A 25,795-nucleotide genomic window follows, 5' to 3' on the forward strand; every position below is an offset into this window, starting at 1 on the left:
TCATTTTCAAAATCATTGCATGCCACACTTAAAGACATAGTAACCGTGTTAACAGTAACAGACTGAAATAGGGCATATGATCTTATTCACAAAAATGAATAATTTGAAGCACAATTCAGATTCTGATTAAACACAACCTTAGTTAGCATTAACCAATGGTTATAGTTTGTCGTAACTGCTCAGCCACTGTTAAGACTGTTGGGGAAAATATCTGCACGAGAGGGGAGATAGGAACATGTGATCACACAGCATGTTCTCTTAAACTTGATTTTAGAAATGAAGAGAGCAGTCCTGTGCACAAGAAGCTGGCATAAAGTATGCTGGTGTAAACTAAGCCAATGTAAAGTTACATCAGATCCAAAGCCCATTCAACAGAGGGACTGCTGCTGCTGCTCTGCCTAATGCTCTGATCCCACCCCTGCCATGTCAACAGAGATATTCCTTTGTTGTTGTTGTTGTTCAGTCGTTCAGTCGTGTCCGACTCTTCGTGACCCCATGGACCAGAGCACGCCAGGCACGCCTATCCTTCACTGCCTCCCGCAGTTTGGCCAAACTCATGTTAGTAGCTTCGAGAATACTGTCCAACCATCTCATCCTTTGTCGTCCCCTTCTCCTTGTGCCCTCCATCTTTCCCAACATCAGGGTCTTTTCCAGGGAGTCTTCTCTTCTCATGAGGTGGCCAAAGTACTGGAGCCTCAACTTCAGGATCTGTCCTTCTAGTGAGCACTCAGGGCCGATTTCCTTGAGAATGGATAGGTTTGATCTTCTTGCAGTCCATGGGACTCTCAAGAGTCTCCTCCAGCACCATAATTCAAAAGCATCAATTCTTCGGCGATCAGCCTTCTTGATTGTCCAGCTCTCACTTCCGTACATTACTACTGGGAAAACCATAGCTTTAACTATACGGACCTTTGTTGGCAAGGTGATGTCTTTGCTTTTTAAGATGCTGTCTAGGTTTGTCATTGCTTTTCTCCCAAGAAGCAGGCGTCTTCTAATTTCGTGACTGCTGTCACCATCTGCAGTGATCATGGAACCCAAGAAAGTGAAATCTCTCACTGCCTCCATTTCTTCCCCTTCTATTTGCCAGGAGGTGATGGGACCAGTGGCCATGATCTTAGTTTTTTTGATGTTGAGCTTCAGACCATATTTTGCGCTTTCCTCTTTCACCCTCATTAAAAGGTTCTTCAATTCCTCCTCACTTTCTGCCATCAAGGTTGTATCATCAGCATATCTGAGGTTGTTGATATTTTTTCCGGCAATCTTAATTCCGGTTTGGGATTCATCCAGCCCAGCCTTTCGCATGATGAATTCTGCATATAAGTTAAATAAGCAGGGAGACAATATACAGCCTTGTCGTACTCCTTTCCCAATTTTGAACCAATCAGTTATTCCATATCCAGTTCTAACTGTAGCTTCTTGTCCCAAATAGAGATTTCTCAGGAGACAGATGAGGTGATCCGGCACTCCCATTTCTTTAAGAACTTTCCATAGTTTGCTGTGGTCGACACAGTCAAATGCTTTTGCGTAGTCAATGAAGCAGAAGTAGATGTTTTTCTGGAACTCTCTAGCTTTCTCCATAATCCAGCGCATGTTTGCAATTTGGTCTCTGGTTCCTCTGCCCCTTCGAAATCCAGCTTGCACTTCTGGGAGTTCTCGGTCCACGTACTGCTTAAGCCTGCCTTGTAGAATTTTAAGCATAACCTTGCTAGCGTGTGAAATGAGTGCAATTGTGCGGTAGTTAGAGCATTCTTTGGCACTGCCCTTCTTTGGGATTGGGATGTAAACTGATCTTCTCCAATCCTCTGGCCACTGCTGAGTTTTCCAAACTTGTTGGCATATTGAGTGTAGCACCTTAACAGCATCATCTTTTAGGATTTTAAATAGTTCAGCTGGAATATCATCACTTCCACTGGCCTTGTTGTTAGCAAGGCTTTCTAAGGCCCATTTGACTTCACTCTCCAGGATGTCTGGCTCAAGGTCAGCAACCACACTACCTGGGGTGGATGAGACCTCTATATCTTTCTGGTATAGTTCCTCTGTGTATTCTTGCCACCTCTTCTTGATGTCTTCTGCTTCTGTTAGGTCCTTTCCACTTTTGTCCTTAATTGTGGTAATCTTTGTACGAAATGTTCCTTTCATATCTCCAATTTTCTTGAACAGATCTCTGGTTTTTCCCATTCTGTTATTTTCCTCTATTTCTTTGCATTGCTCGTTTAAAAAGGCCCTCTTGTCTCTCCTTGCTATTCTTTGGAAATCTGCATTCAATTTCCTGTATCTTTCACTATCTCCCTCGCATTTTGCTTGCCTTCTCTCCCCCGCTATTTTTAAGGCCTCATTGGACAGCCACTTTGCTTTCTTGCATTTCTTTTTCATTGGGATGGTTTTCGTTGCTGCCTCCTGTATAATGTTACGAGCCTCCATCCACAGTTCTTCAGGCACTCTATCCACCAAATCTAAGTCCTTAAACCTGTTTTTCACTTCAACTGTGTATTCATAAGGAATTTGATTTAGATTGTATCTTACTGGCCCAGTGGTTTTTCCTACTTTCTTCAGTTTAAGCTGGAATTTTGCTATAAGAAGCTGATGATCAGAGCCACAGTCAGCTCCAGGTCTTGTTTTTGCTGAGTGTATAGAGCTTCTCCATCTTTGGCTGCAGAGAATATAATCAATCTGATTTCGATGTCGCCCATCTGGTGATGTCCATGTGTAGGGTCGTCTCTTGTGTTGTTGGAAAAGAGTGTTTGTGATGACCAGCTTGTTCTCCTGACAGAACTCTATTAGCCTTTGCCCTGCTTCATTTTGAACTCCAAGGCCAAACTTGCCAGTTGTTCCTTTTATCTCTTGACTCCCTACTTTAGCATTCCAATCCCCTATAATGAGAAGAACATCCTTCTTTGGTGTCATTTCTATAAGGTGTTGTAAGTCTTCATAGAATTGGTCAATTTCAGTTTCTTCAGCACTGGAAGTTGGTGCATAAACTTGGATTACTGTGATGTTAAAAGGACTGCCTTGGATTCGTATCGAGATCAATCTATCATTTTTGAAATTGCATCCCAGTACAGCTTTCGCCACTCTTTTGTTGACTATGAGGGCCACTCCATTTCTTTTACGGGATTCCTGCCCGCAGTAGTAGATATGATAGTCATCTGAACTGAATTCGCCCATTCCCGTCCATTTTAGTTCACTGATGCCTAGGATGTCAATGTTTATTCTTGCCATCTCATTTTTGACCACATCCAGCTTACCAAGGTTCATGGTTCTTACATTCCAGGTTCCTATGCAATACTTTTCTTTACAGCATTGGACTTTCCTTTCGCTTCCAGGCATATCCGCAACTGAGTGTCCTTTCGGCTTTGGCCCAGCCGCTTCATCAGCTTTGGATCTACTTGTACTTGTCCTCCGCTCTTCCCCAGTAGCATGTTGGACGCCTTCCGACCTGAGGGGCTCATCTTCCAGCGTCATATCTTTTATATGCCTGTTGTCTTTGTCCATGGAGTTTTCTTGGCAGGGATACTGGAGTGGGTTGCCAGTTCCTCCTCCAGGTGGATCACGTTTGGTCCAAACTCTCCACTATGACCTGTCTATCTTGGGTGGCCCTGCACGGCATAGCTCATAGCTTCCCTGAGTAATTCAAGCCCCTTCGCCACGACAAGGCAGTGATCCATGAAGGGGGAGATATTCCTTAGAAGTGACTAAGAGCTAAACAAGACATGATTGTCACATAGTTTGGGTTGTGTTTAATTTTTCTTTCTCCATTGGGAATATGTAATCTGGATAAGGACTAAGGTGTAATTTGAATTAAGCCTTAACTCTTAGCTCCTATTCACAATGGAATGAAAGCTCTTATTGGCATCATTAGCTTTCCCCTCATTATGAATAGGAAGTGTGTGAGGCAGTTCTGATTGGGGCCATGGTGGGTGCGAAGAGTTAAAGCAGGCTTCCTCAACTTCAGCCCTCCAGATGTTTTTGGCCTACAACTCCCATGATCCCTAGCTAGCAGGACCTGTGGTCAGGGATGATGGGAATTGTAGTCTCGAAACATCTGGAGGGCCGAGGTTGAGGAAGCCTGAGTTAAAGCCTTCATACCACACTCCCAAACTGACTTGATAAAAGGAAAATGAGCTACATCTAGTTTCACCCTCAAAGTATGTCGCCAGTTCTCTGAAAATAATATATGGTCTTTTAATTAATATTGCCTTTAGTTCCTTTGCATATATGAAAACTAAATTATAGGGTTTAAATTCCTAGAAAATGTAGCCTAGCATACTGTTCTTAATGTATCTAACTTTTTGCTATTGTAGGCTGATCAACTGATGTTTGCATTGCATTTTGTGAAAGGCATGCATCCTGAACTTTTTCAAGATAATGTAAGTGATATAGGAATGTTTCCTTTTACATTTGAATGATTTGATAAGCAGAAAATAAAAATAAGCACTAGAATATCTTCCAGCTACCCAGCTAAATAAAAAATAAAATAAAATAAACATAATAAATACAATGCTTTCCCTAAGGACACTGGGACATCTTGTAACATCCCCAGTGGATGTTATTCTGACAGTTGTAATGTCTGGTGAAATATTGCCACAGGATATGAGAGATACGCAGGACAAAATTAAATGGTGGTGTGCAGAGTTTGTGATTCTTTAACACTATCAGCCCTTAGCTATCCACATTTTGCTAGAACAGCTGTGTGTTATGGGTGTGAGTTCTTTTAGAAGTTACTTGTGATTACATAATATATGGCTAAAAATGGACATGTAGCTTCAAAGTATAAAACAACATATGACACAAATGTAGCTACCACTAGTCCTCCATGTGTTTGGGGGAAATTATTCAGGATATTCCTAAAGGGGTACTTAAGGAAAGCAAAGATGGTAACAACAGGTTTTTTCCATCCACAAAGATGAGATAAAAATTTCAATAATTCCTTTCCAGATTGCAATATAAGCTTTGTGATTCCACATGTAGTAGACTTCTCTGGTTCAGACAGTACAAAACTGGCAGACCTTGTCTCAGTGGCCTTAGCTTGCCCGGTAGATGGTTTTGAGACTAGCAAGAAGGGTATCTTCCCAATGATTCCAGGCCTGCCCTGGTTGGGAGAGAAGATTGTCTCACAGCACTAGTAGGAGCAGTCTACCGCTGACTAATAGGTACTATAGATGTTCCTGCTCAAATGTTCCCTGGAACTGTCCCAGTGCCACCAGTCTCGTTCATACTGACCTCCTGATCCAGGAATTTCAGAAAGTAGCTAAGAACAACATTATCAGCTGGATGTAGGATGGGTTTAGCTGCTCTCTTGCCTACCACCTCTGGACTTCAAATTCTCTCCACGTCTGTCTTCCTTTTACATGGTTCCAAACACATATGCTTTAGTCATTGCTAGACAATAATTGTCAAGTTCACACGTAACACTGAACCAGGAATGATCCTTAACAAGTGATGCATCCCACTCTCATGCTCCCTACTCCTCCTTGCACATGACCAGGACTTCTACCAAGGTTACTTTAAAACACAATGCTAAGCTGAGATTCTTTTAATAGTTTAACTAAATTCAGGAGAAGTGCTCCTGCTGTCTACACTGCAGCAGGAGAGCAGAGGTGTGACATTTCACTTGGGCTTTTGGAGGCTTTTCCATGTTTCGGCGTTACACGTGAACTGGGGCATTAAATTTCTTAGGTCCCTTTGAAAATGTAATACTCATTTCATTTTGGCTTTCAGAATTTACACTTATATACGTTATGCTTCAGCATATTTTAACTTTGGTTTCTTTCATTATTTTATAGGAGTGGGACACATTTACGGGTGTGATCATTGGAGACATGTTACGAAAATCTGTGAGTCTTAACGGATATTTCTCATTAAAAGTAGTGCATTATAGCTTCCAAATTCTGTATACCTACGTGGCCCAGAGGCTTCAGAGCTTCCTTAAAACATTGGAACTGTTTTGTGCTGATGAGAATTTTGGACTTTAACCCAAAGCAGGTACTTGATTGGGCCAAACCAGTAGTTCAAGTTCTTGTAATGGGTGGCGCCTTCTGACCACTCCAGACAAGCTGAGATTCCAAATATCATAGGAAGTGGAGATTGCTTTTGTAGTGATTTCATAAGACATAGCAATGTTGAAGAACTTTATTAAGAGAGATCCCTACTATAGAAAAAGGGTGTTACTCATGAGATTACAGATATCATTTTGAAATTAGAACTAACCCTGCCCCCCCAGGACTGATTGAAGGAGAAAAAAACCTCTAAAATGGGTGATTAGGGTATGTTCACATCACTTGTTTTCAATTTTAGCTGTGCGAGTACAGGTAGTGAAATATATGGATATTTCTGAGGTACATTACAAACAATCAATATAGAAAAGCGATGGTCAAAAGCTATTATTGATTATGTACATAACTCCAGCCTTGTGTCTTCTTCTGTACTGTACCTTTCCATAACAAATATGCACTTTCAAATTATTTTGATTTCAATGAAGTAAGGTTGAGGTATGCCTAACACTGCCTTTGAAACCAGTGGAAGTTAAAATACTTCAATTTTACTGTGCTATACCTTAAAACTTGCTGGTATATGTGAAACATTTTCAAAATACAGTAATCTGTTCTTGTTCTATTAAGGATTCCCAAAAAAGCATTAGAGACCAGATTCCTTCTTGGATTGAACAGGAAAGAGCATGGGCGGTAGCAACTCTAAAGGTATTATTTCAGTTAACATTTTTTTTTCATATAACACTAAGAAAATTGGTGTTTGCTAATATGATTGGATTAGTTAATTTAAATTTGACTATTCCAAAATGAATTCTTCACTCACTTTCTTGCATTAAAACCACACTCATATAATATATTTTCATTCTGTAGGGTGGCTTGCCTTTTCTAGATAATAATGCAACAATTGATCTAGTATTGTTGAGGTTCAGTTATATATATTTATATGTAACATGTACCCTTCACTTTTCAGAATGTCTTCTCTGTAGTCCTTGTTTTTCTTCCTCATTTCTCAATTTACCAAAACTGTATGAATTGCATTAATTAATATTTTAGCAGAAAAATTATACAAGTATGGAATAATAATAATAATAATAATAATAATAAGAAGAAGAAGAAGAAGAAGAAGAAGAAGCTGCCAATTTGACTGTGTTGCCCCAGCCACTCTGGGTGGCTCCCAACAAAATATTAAAAACACAATAAAACATCGAACATTAAAAACTTCCCTATACAGGGCTGCCTTCAGATGTCTTCTAAAAGTCAAATAATTGTTTATTTCCTTGACACCTGATGAGAGGGTGTTCCACAGGGCAGGAGTGACTATCAAGAAGGCCTTCTGCCTAGTTCCCTGTAACTTCACTTCTTTCAGTGAGGGAACCACCAGAAGGTGCTTATATTAAGGCGCTGGGATGGTTGAAGGCACTGTAAATCAGCACACCAATTTTGGTGGCCAAATTGCTGTGCATTATTTGTGCCTGTGTATGTGTGCATGCATGCATTTCCTGGGAAAGTTAATCACACCTTTGAGCTGTTTTCAGTTTGACTGGTATTGTAAAAATTTACTAAATTGTTAGTTTTATGAAACAATGCATTTTTAGAAATTGAACATTTTCCATGGAGAACTTTAGCAGTGGAACAATTCTGCTGCTCATCACTGGTGATGCTGTGGGATTATGCATGGGGTATAGCTTTCATTTTACTAGTAATATATGTAAATGGGACCACATTCTTAAATTAGCAGTGGTCTTATAACTGGCATATTGTTTTGACACATTGGGTACGTTATAAGCCACATGAGTGCACTTCTTTAGAAATCAATGAAAAAAAGTTACTCCTAAGTAGCTTGTTAAAGGGCTGCAAAGAATGGATTGTTCAACAATTGCAATTATATGACAGTTTATTCAAATTATTCCTTGTTAAGCTATTAAAAATAGATCACTACTTTTTTGCTGTTAAATATAAAACTTGCACAATTGTTCTTCAGATCTCTCTTCCGAATCTGTATCAGACCATTTGCTTTCAAGATGCACCTCTATGGCAGACTTTCTCACGGAGTTCAATGTGTGAACAAGATTTCCCGTCTATTATTGCAAACAGAATCTCACTCTTTCAACAGGTATACTTTGATATTTCCTTATTTAAATATTAGACCACAATCTAGCTAAAGGTGGCCGTTGCAGCCATGTTCAATGAAACTACTCATCCTTAGTATCATTGAAACCAGTGCAAGAAGTTTGTCATTGCTAAAATACCATTTGCAATGGAACTTCGGCAAATTTAAATTTGGTGTTTTAATATGTAATTTTATTATTGCTTGAAGTTTTTTTTTATAACAAGTAGCAATAAAACAAAGAGAATTGCTGATGGCTAGCACTGTAGACCACAGTTCATTCAAAGCAGACTTATTCAAGCTTCACAGTGTAACCAACAATATAAAACTACCCAAGACAAAATAACTGTTACGTGTGCAAAGTGATACCAGGGCTATAGATTCAGATCTATGTTGTGCTGTGTATGTGTGGCCACTGTTCTCTAGACGTTTATAGGGGAAGAACCGTAGATCATTAGTAGATCATCCATGCCATGCTTCAAATCTGCAATTTCCAGAGTGCTCTGCCAACAAGCCTTTATCCTCGTTTGCCTCCATAGCATGCTGCCCTCTTTTTAGCATAAGCCTGATTTTTCTGTGGTGCTTTGGAAATAAGTATTATGTTCTCAGGTGGGCACTAGGGCAAATGCTTGTGCATTTCTGGTCTTGCTTTGTTGTTGGTTAGTCTGTGATTTGTGTGGTTTGTGAGGGTGTGAGTGGTGTGCCTTTGTCCCTGTATTAAGGGTTTATTTAAGGGCTTTTAGGTTTATTTTTTCCTCAGAATGTGTGTGTCCATTGGTTTCTTCTCTCTGTTGTTATCCTTTGATTCCTTTTCCAATTTGAAATGGATTCTCCCCATAAATTAATTGATTGATTTTAACATTCTTTCAATTGATTGTTATTCCCTTAAAAAAATGATTTTCTTGATAAATCCACTCTTGTTGCACTGACATTATTTAACATCTTATTTAAAAAGTTATTTCAAGTTCACACCTTACTAAGCCAGAATCGGCCTGTGAAAATGTGAACAGTGGACCTTGTAGGAATGTTTTGGAGCCTGCAGAGTGATTTTTGTCAGTCTGAATCCATTCACGTCTTTGGTATGATCTCATCCAGTGATGAGGCAGGAGAGCACAGAATTCTAGGAGGCAGAATTCTACTGCCTCAGTCTACTGAATACGGCGAGTGGCAGTTAGAATTATTGTGGGTCCCAACGGACAACTAACAGCTGCATGATTTCTAACTCTGCCTGAGGGAAAAGTATACATAGAAAGAGTTGTTTTCAGCAGCAGCGGAGCATATGCCTGTGCTGCCCAGGGCAGGCATGCTCCTGAGGGGGGCAGGGCGTGGAGGGGGCCCTCCCAGGCTGCTCGGGTGCCTGGAGCAGGAGCAAGCCACCACGGGGGTGGAGTGAGCCACCTTTCCCAATCTGTCTGTTCCCTCAAAACCATGGGCGGAGGAAGGGGTGTGTGGTGGTGGAGGACCTCCCCCGGTGTCTTCGCTGGGGGGGGGTTGACATTTGGCGCACTGCCCTCCCACAACTCCCAAGCCTCCCACGAGCTGTCAAAATGAAGGGAGAAGGGGGGAATGCCTCCGGCAAAGCGGCACAGCTCCCCCCATCCCCTGATGGCTCGGGGTAAGCTTGGGAGTTGTGGGCAGGCAGCACACCAAATGTCACACACACACACCCCAGCAAAGACACCTGGGGAGGTCCGCACCCCTCTTCCTCCGCCTCTGGTTTTGAGGGAACAGACAGATTGTGAAAGGGGCGTGAATTGTGTGAGGGGAAAAGCATGCATTAATCTGTTTTTATTTACCCCTCTTTAATTTAAGTCGATCTCAGGGCAGAGAGCTGAAAAGAGAGAAGAAAGAGTGGTTGATGTCAGGGACTGGACAGAGGAGGAATGGTGGAAACTGCCTCCCCAGCCTGACCCTTCCAGAGAAGAAGTAGACAGTTCAGAATTACAAAGGAGTTTGAGGGAGGTCACAGCTCAGAGGGGGAAAGTTGGGAAATAATGGGAGAGGAGGAGGAGGCAGAGCCAAAGCAGCTGACTTGAAACGTTATCAATAGAAAGAGTTCCAGACCCACCATCTCTCAGAACCTGGCGAGCCTTAAAAGTAGGAGAGCAAAGAGCTCGGAGACACAGGTACTTAGCTGCAACTGTAAGCGGGGTGGTGCTGTTGAGGAATGAGGAAGTGGGAGAAAAGGGGGTTGGAGATTTACTCGGGACAATGCCATTATTTCAAGAGGCTGCATTTTCAATGCTATATAGAACTTGGATAATGGTGTTGTCCCAAGTGAATCTCCACCCCTGTCTCTCTCACCTCCTCATTCGTCACTTCTATGGGTGCCACTAAACAGTGGCGGAGCATATGCCTGCACTGCCCAGGGCGGGCATGCTCCTGAAGGGGGTATGGCGCAGAGGGTGTCCTGCCAGGCGCGGGGTAGCCGCTGGTTGCCTGGAGTGGTGCACATGCCCCGCAGCCGGAGGCGGAGCAAACCGCCCATGGTGTACATTCGGCACACTGTCCGCCTGCAACTCCCAAGCCTCCCCCAAGGTGTCAAATTGAAAGGGGAAGGGGGGGGAATGCCACCGGCAAAGTGGCACAGCTCCTCCCCTTACCTGACGGCTCGGAGTAGGCTTGGGAGTTGCAGGCAGGCGGCACACCAAATGTCACCACCTTCACTGATGGCACCCGGGGCGGTCTGCCCCCTTACTATGCCCCTGCCACTTAGTACCCTCTGTCTTTGAGCTCTTTGCTCTCCTGCTTTTAAGGCTCGCCAGGTTCCGGGAGATGGAGGGTCTGGAATGCTTTCAAGTGGCAACATGTCAGCCAGCTGCTGCTCTGGCTCTGCCTGCTCTTCCTCTCCCATGATTTCCCAATTTTTCCCTTCATCTTCTCTGAGCTGTGACCTCCCACAAACCTCTGTTGTAATCTATACTATCTTCCTCTTCCTCCTCCCTGGAAGGGTCAGGATGGGGAGGCGGTCTCCACCATTCCTCCTCTGCCCAATCCCTGACAGTCAGGCGGGGGGGGGGACTGAGAGAGGAGGTGCTCTCCTGCCTCATCACCGGATGAGGTCATACCCAACCAGTGAATGGAGTCAGACCTCCGAAATCCATTCTTCAGGTAAGACCAATCATACTTTTCTCTTGGTGCCGTCTGGCCTTGCTACCTTGCTTGAATTCCTGTTTGAGATAGTAACCAAGCCCTTAGCCCAGGAAGGAGAGGAGAGGAGGAAAAGGTTTAAGATACGAGACTTAAGGAAATAAGAACACACTTGTGCCTGTGATCTGCCTGCCTCCCTGCTTTTATTATTAAGTTGATGGGATCTTGCCAGAGAAGTAAAATCAATTAATTAATTATATTTTCAAGGACTATAAACTTTCAATCCATCCTTACTTTTGACTTTTTGATCCAGCTTGCTTTATTAAAATGTACACACACACAGACACAGACACACACACATATATAATAATAATAATAATAATAATAATAATAATAATAATAATAATAAAAACGGCTATAATAAGGAGATTGGCCACTGTTCCTGATTGTCTAGGCAAATCTCTGTATAGAGTTAGCCCATCTGTGTAGGTAAATTTCGGGCTTTGATAAGAGGAAGTTAGTTACTTCTCACCTTCCAGGCAGTAGCAGACAATGCCAGGCAGGGGGTACATCACTTACCTGACCTCCCTCCAGCCTAGTCACTTCTACCTACCTGGTTGGAGAAGAAGAGGAGGAGTAAGGTCAGAATGGCAAAAACGCATTGGCAGCAGGACTGGATTGGCTTTGCCAGCATGTTTTCAGTGTCTCTGCCTCACCCCTCCTCCTCTTTTGTCTCAGTATGCGTGGCGATTTGGCCAAAGGGATGACAGGTAAGCAGTGCAGCCTCATTAATACATCTTCTGGGGAATAAAACTATCCCTCAGGTAGAGGTCTTAGCCTCTGACAGTATGCCTCTGGGAATCGCAAATGAGGAGAAGTGCTGTTGCACTCTTGTCCTGCTTGTGGACTTTCCATCTGGTTGATGATTGTAAAAACAAGATGCTGGACTAGATGGGACTTCGGTCTGATCCAGCAGGGCTCCTCTTATGTTCTTACAGTGGGTGCTACAATGTTTCCTTTTCCCCTGCAATGCTGCTGTTTTGTCAGCTTCTACCGGCTACATCAGATTGCCATATTGTAAAGAGAGAGGACTGGAAGCATTGACTGACTGAGCAACAGAATTAATACAAGGGTACCTCGGGTTGCATACGCTTCAGGTTGCAGACTCCGCTAACCCAGAAATAACGCTTCAGGTTAAGAACTTTGCTTCAGGATAAGAGCAGAAAACGTACTCTGGCGGTGCAGCGGCAGCAGGAGGTCCCATTAGCTAAAGTGGTGCTTCAGGTTAAGAACAGTTTCAGGTCAAGAACGGACCTCCGGAACGAATTAAGTACTTAACCAGAGGTACCACTGTAGATTAATGTATTAGTCACATATTGAAAACTGCCATTCTAATTGATTTTAATTGGAGCTGTCACCTGTGAGAAGGTTATCAGTGCTGATGGAACTGTTAAAATTACTTTAAAAATAATAATCAGGCACTACTTAAGAAGATTATCTGTTCATTTTAGTAAAATAAAGCACTCTTTCCATTAAATGCTTTTAAATCTCACCTATACAACAGCTCAACAATTGGTGTTTATTTTAGTTGCTTAACTTCAAAAGTCAATCACCCAGAAAGCATACTTTAATTGGTTGACAAGCCTAGAAATACTGCAGAATTTATATTGAATTGAGATGATGCAAAAAACATCTGCTGTATCAAAACTAAAATTTATCTAGTCCAGGTCTCTTTACTCCCATGGTGACTAGCCAGATGTTTCCAGGACTAACACTGATAAGTCATGTTAATAATAATTTACTGCTGTCCTCCACATACACCATCAACTGGTATTCAATGGCATTCTGAACATGAATATTCCATTACAGTTGACATAACTAATACCCATTTGCAGATCCAATATCTTTTAAAAAAAACCATCCAATTCGATTGCTATCACCACATCGTGTGGCAAAGAATTTGATAGATTTACTCTCTTGCTCTCTTACCTGTCCTGAATCAAGCACCAATTATTTTCATTGAGTGCCTCCTATTACCAAGAATCTGAACCTACAAGTACAGATTTTTTTTTGAAAAATCATAACCTCAAAATAACACACACCAAACAACATATATAGCAACTTGTATCTCCCTTATTTGTTGAATTATTGATGTATTTTAAATCAGCATTATATCTTATCTGGAAAGCAACTTCATCTAATTTTATTTAAAAGGTCATATTTTTAAAAGCACACCCAGTTTCTTTTAAAGATTTCCATATTACATTTTCCTCCCCTAGCAGGAGGGTGGTGCAGGGCAAGGAGAGGGGGGAATTCCCTCTGTGCTAACGTGAATCCTTGCGCTTAGGTTAATCATGTGGTAGGAGTATTCATCATCATCATCATCAATTTTATTTATATCCTGCCCTCCCCTGCCAGAAACGGGCTAAGGGCAGCTAACATCAAAAAAGGCACACTGGTATTTGATAATATGTTGGAATCTTAATGTGACTATATTTGTTTCAAGGTCCTTGTGGTCCAAGCTGTCAGGCCAGATAGACTACAGAGTGCAATGGCCCTTTTTGCATGTAAAGCTCTGGGTAAGTTGATCATTGAGGTAAAAAACAATTACACCTTGATTCTGGTATGGGTACTATATATTCCAAAGCACATGCATATCCCTGTGCAGAGAACCATATGCACATTTAGGTGCTGCATAATTTTTTCTTTCTGATCCAGTAGTTGAGGCAACATGTGAGGCCATTTTTGAAAACTAAAATCCAGACAGTGGCTCGGTGGGAGTTGAAAATGAGAAAGCGGGGAGTTGATTCAGTGGTACTGCAGAACCAGATTCTGTCTGATGTGAAGAGTCATTTATACCTACATGTGGAAAACTCAAGGTTATGGATTAGAACATGGGGACTTAAGCTGAAGAACACAAGAAAGAGGCAAAACGAAAAATGTGCTTTCCTGTCCCCCAAATTCCTTAGCCACCCTTGCTATGGCTAGAATTACATGTGCTGAATTAATCATAGTTATCTTCTAGCAGCTTCTGTGTTTGAAATAAGTGTTTGGCTCCTCCAAATATTCTGGGCCCCTTCCTGGCCAATGTTTTATTTCTAGTGCTGTCATTGAGTAGGGACTTGACCTTGTTTTTTGGACTCTCTCCTCATCCTCACCCCCAACCTGATAATCCTTAAATTTCTGCTGCCCTGTAAGTGACTCTCTTTTATTGCTGCTATTGTATTATTGATACTGATATTATTGATGTCCCACTGGTGTTGTTAAACATTGTCAAAATGTTATTTGAAGTCTGCTCAGGATATCTTCCTAGGAATCTAACCCCTCCCCTTTATGCCCATGAATCAATTTTTGCGGCAGCTTTGCTTATATTTTCCTTCATACAAAAGGCAGCTCTTGTCGCTATTCTCATTCTTGCCTTTTCTGTTCATTTTTCTACATGGTAACATTCTGTCATTAGAATCTAAGTGTGTGCTTACCCATGATTTTTTCAGGAAAGCCTGAAAAATGCTCATCAGACACACTAAACAGGAAGATGTAGTTTCTTAAAACACTGACAAGTAAATGGCCTGACAGTTGTAACACAGTAGTTCTGTGCATGAGTTTGCCTTTTATGACTACTTTTGCTTGGTGTTATTTACTTGGAGGTTGTGTACATTTTTAACATACCGTTGTACCTTTTACCATTCTCTCTTCATTTTTCTAATAGAGGTGGTGTGATTTGTAGTGTTCAAGTTCTAAAATGTATCTCCTTTTCAGCTCTAGTATTCGTGTATATCACCTCAAGACTTGAATTATGGTATTTTTAGCTACAGTAATATGTTTCCAATACAGGCACTTTTATCACCAGCTTCAACATTACTAGAAAGGAAGGTCAATATCTATGACAGGATCCACCCTGTTGTAGTTTACTATCTGATTTTTGCAGTGTGATTTTCTATAACAAGGTATTTTATAGATCAAAGATCTATGTTTTGTTTTAAGTGAAGTCGGGAACTTGGGAAACTAGTCTGTTCCAACCACTGATGCAAAGAGGTAGCTGCTCAGAATGCATTCCCAACTTTACTGGTATTTTAAAATTTATATATATATATTTGTCCATTTCTAGGGATCAAAGAGTTGTCACCTCCTCCACTGAATCTGAAACGCTTGTATAAAGAAACGCTAGAAATTGAACCTATCTTGATCATTATTTCTCCTGGTGCTGATCCTTCTCAGGAGTTGCAAGAACTTGCGAGTGTTGAAAGAAATGGGGAGTGCTACCATCAGGTAAGTTTCGTATATGTCAGTGCATTAAAAAGCCCACAAATTATTTGCATGGTAAGGGTTCATGCAAGCACATGCAGAGCTTGTCTGATGCCCAGGGCCAGGAGTGTTGTTAGGATAAAGTTATAACTCAAACAAAAAAGTGGCCAATCCCTGGCAGGGCCTCCCAACCAGCTTAGCCCTCAGAGCACGCACCCCTCCTTGCACAGGCCTTTAAAGAAATAAGAATATTATCGATGGCTAGACCTGTTTGCTTATTTAGTAGATTTATATACCTCTATTTGCTGTTTTCAAATTGGTTTACAATATAAAAGATTTAATATGATATCACAAATAAAGCAATTTTAAGTCAACTTCAAAACTAATGAATCCCTAACAGAACAAACCAAGCAGCAATAGGACAAAACAATACTTATAAAAGATTTTCCTTGAAAGGAGACATGATCTGGGGCTAAACAAGTCTCCTGGAGGAGGCCATTCCACAACAATTGAGGCAGCTACTGAAAAGGCCCTGGTCTGGGTGAATGCTAGTCTTTCAATTTACAAATAATGTCATCCTAAGTATGACGCCAATAACAAATCTCAAAGCTGGGGTGGGTGGGAATATTTGGGCAGAGATGTTGTTTGAGATACTCTGTGCCCTAAACATTTATCACTTTAAAGCCAGCAGCTTGAATTGGGCCAGGAAATGCACTATTTTTATACAAGTTTTATTAATAAATATACTGGAATGAAACAGAAAGCCACTTCTGCCCTGAAGAGGAGGTGGGGTTGGGGGCAGTCACGGCCCTTCCACGTGCACAGGGGCTGAGAGCTCAGCCCCTGTGCGATAGGGGGATTCCCAACCTCGTCACTCCCACGCTGACCAATCCGGTCGGCTTGGGGGTGTGTCCTGCCCTATTTAAGCAGGACACAGGCGGGAATCCCTCCTGCTTTGCTCTGCTCCCCAGCTGCACCGTTTTTTTGCACGCTGTTGTTTCCCCTGCTCCTCGCCGCATCAGCACCATCGCAGTGACACGGGCTTGTGTACTCACTGCTGAATGAACAGACTTCTCAACATCTTGTTGCGAGCTGCTTCAGCGCTCGCTTGAGGTTTTATTCCCTGGTGGGGTGGCGAGAAGGAACAGCTGAACGTTGGGGGGTTGGCGCAGTTCAAGCTGCTTTAAGCCTCAGTGGCTAGCACTAGCAGGAGGATCCAGCCTTGGTTCTATGTACTGTGCCAGCTGGGGATAGAGTCCAAGTGTCGTCGCCGCTGCGTGATTTTTCTGCGGGGTTTGAAGCTTTGCTTCCCCCCTTCCCACCACTCCGTTGGTTTTTTCTCCCTGCTTGCAAGCGCAGCAGTGCTGGGCAGTGTTGCCACGCCCACAAACCTTGCCTCTCCTGGGGTTAGCCTTTCTAAACACTTGTCCCTGTATTTTTATACAAGTTTTATTAATAAATATACTGGAATGAAACAGAAATCCTTTCCTGTTTGTCATATTTTCTTCTGAAAGTCTACTTTAATATATTTGGCTGCTAAAAACTAGATCTTCCAAATGAAAAGACGCACAACACTATGCAAAGACTGATGGAAGCTGTGTTAACTTGCTATTCTGCTTCCCTCTAATAAAAATAAGATGTAATATGAAGAGGAAGGATCCTTCAGCTTACACTGAAATAATTTTGTATAGAATAAAGGCACAGAACAAATGTAAATGAGACCAACAGAGCTGCAATCTGTCTCCATTAACTATGGAGATTGAGATTAACTAGAGATGATGTGATCCAAAATGATTCAAAAATAACTGCCAATAGCAATTCTAAACTTACCATATTGTGCATTTTCACAGTGTCATAGTGTGGGAATTCTGTTTATTTAAAAATCTCTCCAAGCAATCTATAAATGAAATTGGAGATAAAACATAGCTAAAAAAATTAAAAAACTATACATAAAACCATATTTCCATGATAAACTAGAACATTTGATTGTCTTTTGTAGGTTGCTATGGGCCAGGGCCAAGCTGATCTAGCTATTCAAACTGTAAAAGAATGTGCACGAAATGGAGAATGGCTCTGCTTGAAGAATTTGCATCTGGTTGTGTCATGGCTTCCCATATTAGAAAAGGTAAGAGAATACACATATTCAGCAGCAGGGCCAGATTAAGATCTCCAGAAGCCCTATGCATTGAAAAGAATATGGTGCCTCCCCAATGTATAATTCAAAATTTATTTCTTTAAAAAATGCTAAACCATTGAAATACTATGCATTGAATTTCCTTAGGAAAAAATGACATATTTCAGCTTCCTAGAAAAATGTGCTGTGCTCCAAGGGCACAAACAACAAAAGAAGAGCGGAATCTATTGGAAGCTGAGTTCAGACATAACCAGAAACTTTGTTTTCCCACTATGTGAATGAGTCAGCACAAACCTTGTGCTTCCATTCTTCCTACTGTTCTCCTGTTCTACATGAAACAGAAGATTGAAAGCTTTTACTGTGAGTTTTAAGATAACTGCAGTTCCCAATAACATCCAAATTCATGGAAATTGTTTTTTTAAAACAATAGTTTGTGACAACAAGCCAAGACCAAACCATAGTTTCAGATCCTGGCTTATTCCCGCCCTTTGCTTAAGTCAACACTAAAGTTCATCTGAAATTATTTTTGGATGAATAAGGCTTGTGCTTCCACTAATACCTTTTGGTGTGTTAAAATATCAATTATTGCCCAAAGTTTTCAGACAGGAATCGTGTGCATCAGTGGTATTGCTTAACTTTGTTTATATGAATACATTTCTTTTCTACAGGAACTGAATAATCTGCAACCCCAGCCTGGTTTTCGTCTTTGGCTGACTGCTGAAGTCCATTCTAAATTTTCTACTATTTTGCTTCAATCAAGTCTGAAGATAACATATGAGGCAAGATTAAATTACTACCGGTAGCAAAATATAACATAGTGGGGAATTAACAAATAAATTGGCACCTAAAGCCACACATAGGGTTGTATTCTGAGTTATATGAGCAGATGTCCAGTGGGGAATTTGGGGTTTCCTGTGCCTTCTTTCCCACTGCAGCCCTTGAAAAACCTCTTCTGGGAGTTGGGGACCCTCAGGAAAGTTCTTGGCTATGAAGGCTGCAGCGTGAAGGGAGAATCGGCAAAAACCATTTGGAGTCAGATTGTGCAAGGGGGCAAACTTCCTGCACTCAGTTTTTGCCAGTCCTTATCTCCTTGTAGCTCTTTGTGTCCCTTGCTGTGTGTCCCAGTTGGCTGTAGCAGGAAGGAGAGAGCACAGGAATGGTAAAGCCCTATTGCACGACTCCTGCTTGCAGATATAATTTTTATACTAAGACTTTTTCTTCCATAGGCACCTCCAGGCCTGAAAAAGAACTTACTGCGAACATATGAATCTTGGAGTCCAGAGCAAATTAGCAAAAAAGGCAATTTGTCTCGAGCCCATGCTCTCTTTAGCCTGGCTTGGTTTCATGCTGCATGTCAAGAACGAAGGAATTATATCCCTCAGGTATGCGTCTTACTCATTGCTCATGTTTTTATCTTGTTTTTCAGTTACTAATTGTTTCCTTTCATTTCAGATGTATTCTTTTATATTAAAATAAATTGCAAACTTTCCCTGTCTCGATTGTAAACATTGAACCATAAAGACCAGTGCTGAAAAAGTAAGGGGTGGGTGGGTAGATCTAATTGAATTCAGTGAACTTTTATTTTTTTGTAAGCTAACATTTTATTTCTGTTGTATGGGAGAAGCTTTATAAAGAACCAGCTTGTTTCATATAATAGCTGTTGTTCCATGTCCACCTAACAGAAGATCCCCATGATAAACCCCACTAGCTTCCACTGTTTACTTGTACTAAAATGAACTGTTACAATGTAGTAACTGGGGTTTGTTTTCCCAAACTGGAGTTTTGGTTGAAAGAAGCTGTTTTAAATGCCTGCAGGCCATGCAGCTGTCATAAATTCTTACAATTTGCTTGATTTGGAACTATGCCTGGAGAAAGCTGTCCAGGACAAGTGTGGGGTGTTTTTTTAACCCCACAAAATTGATACTTGCTCTTATTTTACTTTGGGAGGTCACCATGACTTAAATGAAATAAGACTCTTTCCTCACTTGCCAAAGCTAACCCTGCCTTGTTGACTTGTGTGGTGCCCCTGTGATTAATTTGGATCTACACACTTGCCCCCCCCCCACACACACCTTCGAATTTTAAAGCATTTGAAAACAACATTATTCCTCAATGTTAAGGGGTTTTTCTTCTTCCCAAAATTCAAGCTAAAAGCATTGTAAATTAATTTAGAATTCTGGATCTCTGCATTGCTCAGAAACATTGCCTTGCATGTAGGGCCTGAACAGCACAGAAGTTGAGTGTGTTGTGTGTCTTTCTGCGACAGCTAGCAGTCCTAGAAATCTGGGTGATGGTAATCTATAGGTTAGCAGACTGTTTTGGAAGTTCTTTCATTATTTACTGGTCAGTAATAATTCACTCAGACCTGTAGTATGTTTTTGGTCTAGGGTACCTTAGTACTGTTTTCTTTTACATTTTTTTTACTATGTTTCTGCAATTTCACATGGGACATAGTTTTGAACATTTTCTTATCATCGTATGGCCATGCACATTTAATAATGAGTATTAGAAACTGCCTTTTCTCTTACAGGGCTGGACCAAATTTTATGAATTTTCTTTATCTGATCTTCGTGCAGGGTATGACATTATTGACAGACTCTTTGAAGGTGAGTCATCTTGTTCTCAGGGAACTCTGATTTCATTGTCTGACTTCATTTTGCTAAAACCATAAATCCATGTGAGCTTCCCATATTTGAACGTAACAAGGAATGGAAGGCTAACAATTGCGGAAAAGACTAGGGAAGCACCAAAGCCATTGATGCAAAATACTGTTTATTGTCCTAATTCAAAACAAGACTTTCCTCAGAGGGTAATTTAAAACTAATTCTTAAATAGTTCGCGAGCATATTTACATTAAAAATTCATGAATTTTCTCCATATAAGAAAATCTTTGGAAAAGAATGTGGGAATTTTTATAAAAATGTGTAGTTATTCAGATAACTTTGAATGAACTTCCCAAAAATCCCAGCCAGACTATTTTTCTCTGTCACGCTTTTCTTCTCAACACATCTGAAAATAGATCACTTGGAAATTAAACAGATAGCTGCCAAGTTAGGCAGAGCCACAACAGCACGTTAAAAAGACACACAAAGAAAGTTTAAGTAGAAGGTTTGTGTTGAGACTGGGGAAGGAAGGTAAACAAGTAAGAAAAAAAGGAATCTCCATTTGAAGTGTCTGTCTCTCCTTCCTACTGCACTTTGGAGAAGGGGAGGGTTCTAATGGAACATGCTCCAAGAAATTGTCTTTACATTCTCTTATTTGATATACAGTGGTACCTTGGTTTAAGAACTTTACCTCGGTCTAAGAACGGAATCTGAATGGTGGAAGGGCACCGGCAGTGGGAGGCCTCATTAGGGAAAGCGCACCTCGGTTTAAGAACGGTTTTGGTTTAAGAATGGACTTCCGGAACGGATTAAGTTCGTAAACTGAGGTACCACTGTATAGATTTCACTTTCTAGAGTGTATCCTCAGCTGCTGGGGATACTTATGATTTGCTATAAGGAAAGAGGGACTATCTAATGTCCCTCAGGCCAAAATGGTTAAGGCTCCTTAGGGATCTATAATGGAGGTAATGTCATAGTTAAATGAAAACATTAGGTCATCTGCAGTAGACATGAGTCACTGCATGGCAGAATATATTTGCCCACAGTATTAAAGATTGCTTTAATGATGAAATCCGAAACCAAGCCATTGTGCCATATTTTTACATGCTTTATATTTAATAATTTACAGGCGCCAAAGATTTTCAGTGGGAATTCGTGCATGGTTTATTGGAAAATGCTATTTATGGAGGTCGTATAGATAATTACTTTGATATGAGAGTCCTTAGATCATACCTGGAACAGTTTTTTAATTCCAGAGTCATTGCTGACTCAAATTTCCGGGGCAAGAAGATGAGCAGATTTCCATATTCCATCACTCTCCCTAGCTCCTGCAATATATTGGTGAGTATGTGTCCCTTCTTATCAGATGTTAAAATAATATTAATTTTCTTTGGCTTTATTAAATTGGAAGGTGATTATGCTTCTTGTTGCTTAATTGTGGACCAACTTTAGTACTATTAAAGACTAGTTTTATTATGGCTGCTGGCATGCTGAAAGCTGACCAGAACTGAGAGAATCTCAGAATTAGAGACTTATAGCTACCTTATTCTGTCAGAACTAGTAGTACAGCTATAAAAAATACAAATGCTGGGCTCATGGTTTTTTGGATTGTGGGTAATCATCGGACGTCTTTTCCTGATTTGAGCACATGATAAGCTGCATTTTAAAAACAACTCTTGTTGATTTACTGTTAATCACCATATTATTCTAAGAATTTTTACTCAGAAGTAAATTGAATTGAGCTCACTCAGACTTACTCCCAAGGAAATGTATATAGGATTATAGCACTAATTATTTTATTGTTAGTTACGTTTATTATCAAGTTTAAACTTATAAAGTTAAAGAAATTAATTTTGTGTCACTTTGATTGATTAATGATAGCAACCATATCTAAGGGCACATTCAAAATTATATATTTATTAGTGTATTCAGAAAGCTGGCTAAGAACTTAACTAAAAGACTGAAATCTAAATCTGAAATTTATTTCCCAAGTATGTTACCCACATGTTTCACTTCCTTTCATTAAAATAAGAGTGATCAGAGATTTTTTAATAACACATTGAATACCAGTTTTCCTTTTTGTATAGGATTACCGTCATGTTATTGAAAGTCTTCCAGAAGATGATAAACCTGATTTCTTTGGCTTGCCTGCCAACATTGCTCGCTCATCTCAACGAATGACCAGTTCTCTAGTAAGCATGTGTTTGTTTGTTTGTTTGTTTGTTTGTTTGTTTATTATCAAGATGTCAAATGTCACTTGCTAAAAAGATCATATCTGTTAAAAAAAAGCTTACAGGGTTCACTGTGATAGTGAGATCTATTGCTTCCAGGCTCATTCCCTTTTTTAGGGAAAAGTAAGGAAAATAATTCATTCTGAGGGATAATTGATCAAAGGTGATGAGATTCAGATAAAGGATCTGATGCCTCTTCATACTCAGAACAGTTGTGTTGAACCTGTGTTGTATAGACGATGCTGATCCTATGAATATAAGGAAGGTGTTGGTTGCTTCTTCTGTCTTATCCAGGACTCTCTATATAGAAGGAATTTCTCTCTTCATATGAGGAGGAAATCTTATCTGTCAGTAGAGTCATGGACACCCGCTCTGCTATAGATTTGGGGAACTTTGGTTCTCTCATGTTGATATATCACAGTACAGTTGTACCCCTGGTTACATATTTAATTTGTTCCGGAGGTCCGTTCTTAACCTGAAAATGTTCTTAACCTGAAGCACCACTTTAGCTAATGGGACCTCCCACTGCTGCTGCGCCGCCAGAGCATGATTTCTCTTCTTATCCTGAAGCAAAGTTCTTAACCTGAAGCGTTATTTCTGGGTTAGCGGAGTATGTAACCTGAAGCGTATGTAACCCGCGGTACCACTGTAATTGGAAGTGTGATGATAAAGACCCCTTCTGTAATTTTGTGAAGATTTCACTCCTCATGATATTAGTGGTAGTCCAGCTACCTAGAATCTTATGAAATCATATGCTATCAAATATTAGGTAGGTTTTTTTTTAATATTTCCAAGCTACATTAAAGATTTTTCCCCCAGTAAACTTAGCAGGCAAAACATTCCTCATGTGAATTGTTTGTATAACTAGCTAGAATATGTCCAGGTACATTGGAAGAACCCACACAATTAGAACAATTGAAACACATCCAGATCTATGGCCAGAGAATGGAAAATAGTTATCAGTTTTACAGTGAAATCATATGTCTCTCTACTCAGAAGTAAGTCTCACCATGTTCAGTGGGGCTTAGAACCAGGTGAATGGGTGGGGGATTGCAGCTTTATTTTAAGATACAAAAAGGGGATTGCAGCTAGAAAAGCTATCTTCCAATACATACTTTCTAACTCTAAACTTTAAATATGCTGAGCTAATTTTTCCTAAAACAAAATACTATCATGTAGTAGTTACTTCAACTAGTTAATGATAGACAATTAGAAACTTGCAGGCTGGACAGATGGGAGCCAGAGCTATGCCACATTTCTTCTAGAATCCATGGCTGTGGCTCTGGAAGAAGCAAAACCCTCTTGGGGTGTTAATGTTGTGAACCCCTCCATCATAGGCTCAGGTTGTATACGTGTGTGTGTGTAAATAAGCCATATATCATAAAGACACCAGTCTTTGCTGTCCTTCGCACCTGGAACCTTGGAATCTTACACTGCTCAAAGTTTGAGGTGGCGTGCAGACAATATTAATTGCAAATTGAGTTGCTTGTCAGCACAAATACTCAAAAGAAGGTTCTGCAACAGTGATTAGAGTGCAATGTTAGACTCCAGTCAATTGTTTAATGTATTTCTATTTGGGGTAAGTCAATTAAAGTGCTGCTTTTGGTGGTGTGCATTCACTTCTCCACCAGGCAGATTGAAGGTGAGAATCTGCTAGCTTCTGATACATGCTTTTGCAGCTAACATCTCAACAGACAAACCATAAAGATGGCCATAAAAGAGCTGTGTATCAGTTTACCTTGTTCATACATGAGTTCCATTAAATCTGGTGTATTTTCTAATGTTCTGATTCTGGTGGTAACAGAAAGAAATGGGGAAAAAATGACGGCAAATTTAATTCAAAGATGAAACAAAACTTACTATAGTGCTGTCTAAGGCATTCTGGAGGAAACTGACTATCTAGATCCACTCCAAACTGGGTTCAGTCCCACGTTTGGGGCTGAATCTGTCTTGGTTGCGCTGAGAGTGAAAGTGAGAGGGGAAATGTGACCTTGTTGGTCTTACTAGATCTTGGTGACTTTTGGATAGCATCAACCATGGTATCCTCCTGAACCATCCATGAGAGATGGGTATTGAGTGCACTGTTCTCCGATTCAAAAAGAACAGGAAAATGCAATCCTTATTCTGTGAAAAATGTTTGGAATGTCTGTGTTAGAGCTCAGTTACACTGAGGTATAATGAGTTACTCTGAGATTTAATGAAGATTAATTGACAATTAATAGCCGTAAATCATTTTTGACAAGAAAAGAGTCATAGCCTTACTGTTTTGTTCACTTTGTGAGCCCATTTGCAGCTTACCAAAGTCTGAGTTCAATTCACTGCTGCTTAACTGAAGAAATACTGTACACAATTACTCTTACAAGATATATGTAAGCGGAATCAGTAGAAAAGCCCCTGTTTTATCAGGAGACCCAGCCCTCTGATAAATTACTTTAACATATAAGAAAGGTGAACTGAATTAAGGGGTGGTTATTTCAGGATGCATTTTGCTGTAAACGAGACTGATTATAAGCATTTCACCCTAAACAAAAAGTAAATAGAAAGTGTCATGTTGGTGATCCTTTAATTAACCATTTAAACAATCATTTTTATTTCTCGCTTTTTATATTTCAATTGTAATGTGTTTTTGCATGGAAAGCCATTGTTGAAGCATGCTGGCCCTTCTTTGATGCAGAATACAAATATACGCTGCAGCACAATGCAGCATACTGCAGAGTCATGGGATCCCCTTTGAAATCTTACTGCATCACAAATGCATTTCCGAACTGAGTGGCATGGTCAGTCAGAAGCAAAACTCTAGTATTCTGTCTAAGCAATGTTAGTGACATTCTGCATATGTGCCTTTGGTATATAAATGCACACAGACACGATTATCACTGTATGCAAGTATCTCTGCAAATTACCATTTCATAAACGTGACCTGAAGCATGAAATTCACACTGTTCTACTTCTAGTCCACATAATTGGAGGATACAGAAATCATTTATAAAGCACTGTTTGCTTTTTATTATTCAATCATACACTCAATTATCTTATTGCCATATGGAGTTTTGAACTCGGCTCTGAGCCTCAGCGTTGCAAATTCCTGCCATAAAGATACTTTACGATGCCCTTGAAACATTGCATCATGTTACAACAGCCATTTACAGCAGATAATACAGTAGTTATAAGTCTTTGATTAATAAGGTGTGCATTTTTATAATAATGAAAAATGACTAGGAAAAAGTGAAACCTGCCCTTAGCCCATGTTAGTTTAAATTCTGGTATAAAGATACTGAGATTTCACATATGGAATTATCGCTTGGACTACACCATGACCCAGTTCATACTTGACAACAAGCATTACTAAAAGAAAAAGAAAAATTCTTAACCAAACAGCTGGTTGTTTCTCGAAATGG

The 25,795-nt window shown here is 40.4% G+C and overlaps 1 protein-coding gene across 1 annotated transcript in view; it reads left to right on the forward strand.

Moving 5' to 3' along the window:
* DYNC2H1 (dynein cytoplasmic 2 heavy chain 1) overlaps window positions 1–25,795 on the forward strand; it is a 139,761-nt gene that overhangs the window by 79,042 nt on the left and 34,924 nt on the right. The window contains exons 71-82 of the mRNA XM_033146197.1: window positions 4,302–4,367; window positions 5,784–5,834; window positions 6,618–6,695; window positions 7,969–8,100; window positions 13,691–13,763; window positions 15,293–15,453; window positions 17,429–17,554; window positions 18,232–18,342; window positions 18,790–18,945; window positions 20,094–20,169; window positions 21,296–21,507; window positions 22,254–22,358. Of these exons, the coding sequence (XP_033002088.1) occupies window positions 4,302–4,367; window positions 5,784–5,834; window positions 6,618–6,695; window positions 7,969–8,100; window positions 13,691–13,763; window positions 15,293–15,453; window positions 17,429–17,554; window positions 18,232–18,342; window positions 18,790–18,945; window positions 20,094–20,169; window positions 21,296–21,507; window positions 22,254–22,358 (1,347 nt within the window). The remainder of the gene's footprint in view (window positions 1–4,301; window positions 4,368–5,783; window positions 5,835–6,617; window positions 6,696–7,968; window positions 8,101–13,690; window positions 13,764–15,292; window positions 15,454–17,428; window positions 17,555–18,231; window positions 18,343–18,789; window positions 18,946–20,093; window positions 20,170–21,295; window positions 21,508–22,253; window positions 22,359–25,795) is intronic.

The sequence above is a fragment of the Lacerta agilis genome, chromosome 4, assembly GCF_009819535.1.
Source record: "Lacerta agilis isolate rLacAgi1 chromosome 4, rLacAgi1.pri, whole genome shotgun sequence".
Classification (NCBI taxonomy): domain Eukaryota; kingdom Metazoa; phylum Chordata; class Lepidosauria; order Squamata; family Lacertidae; genus Lacerta; species Lacerta agilis.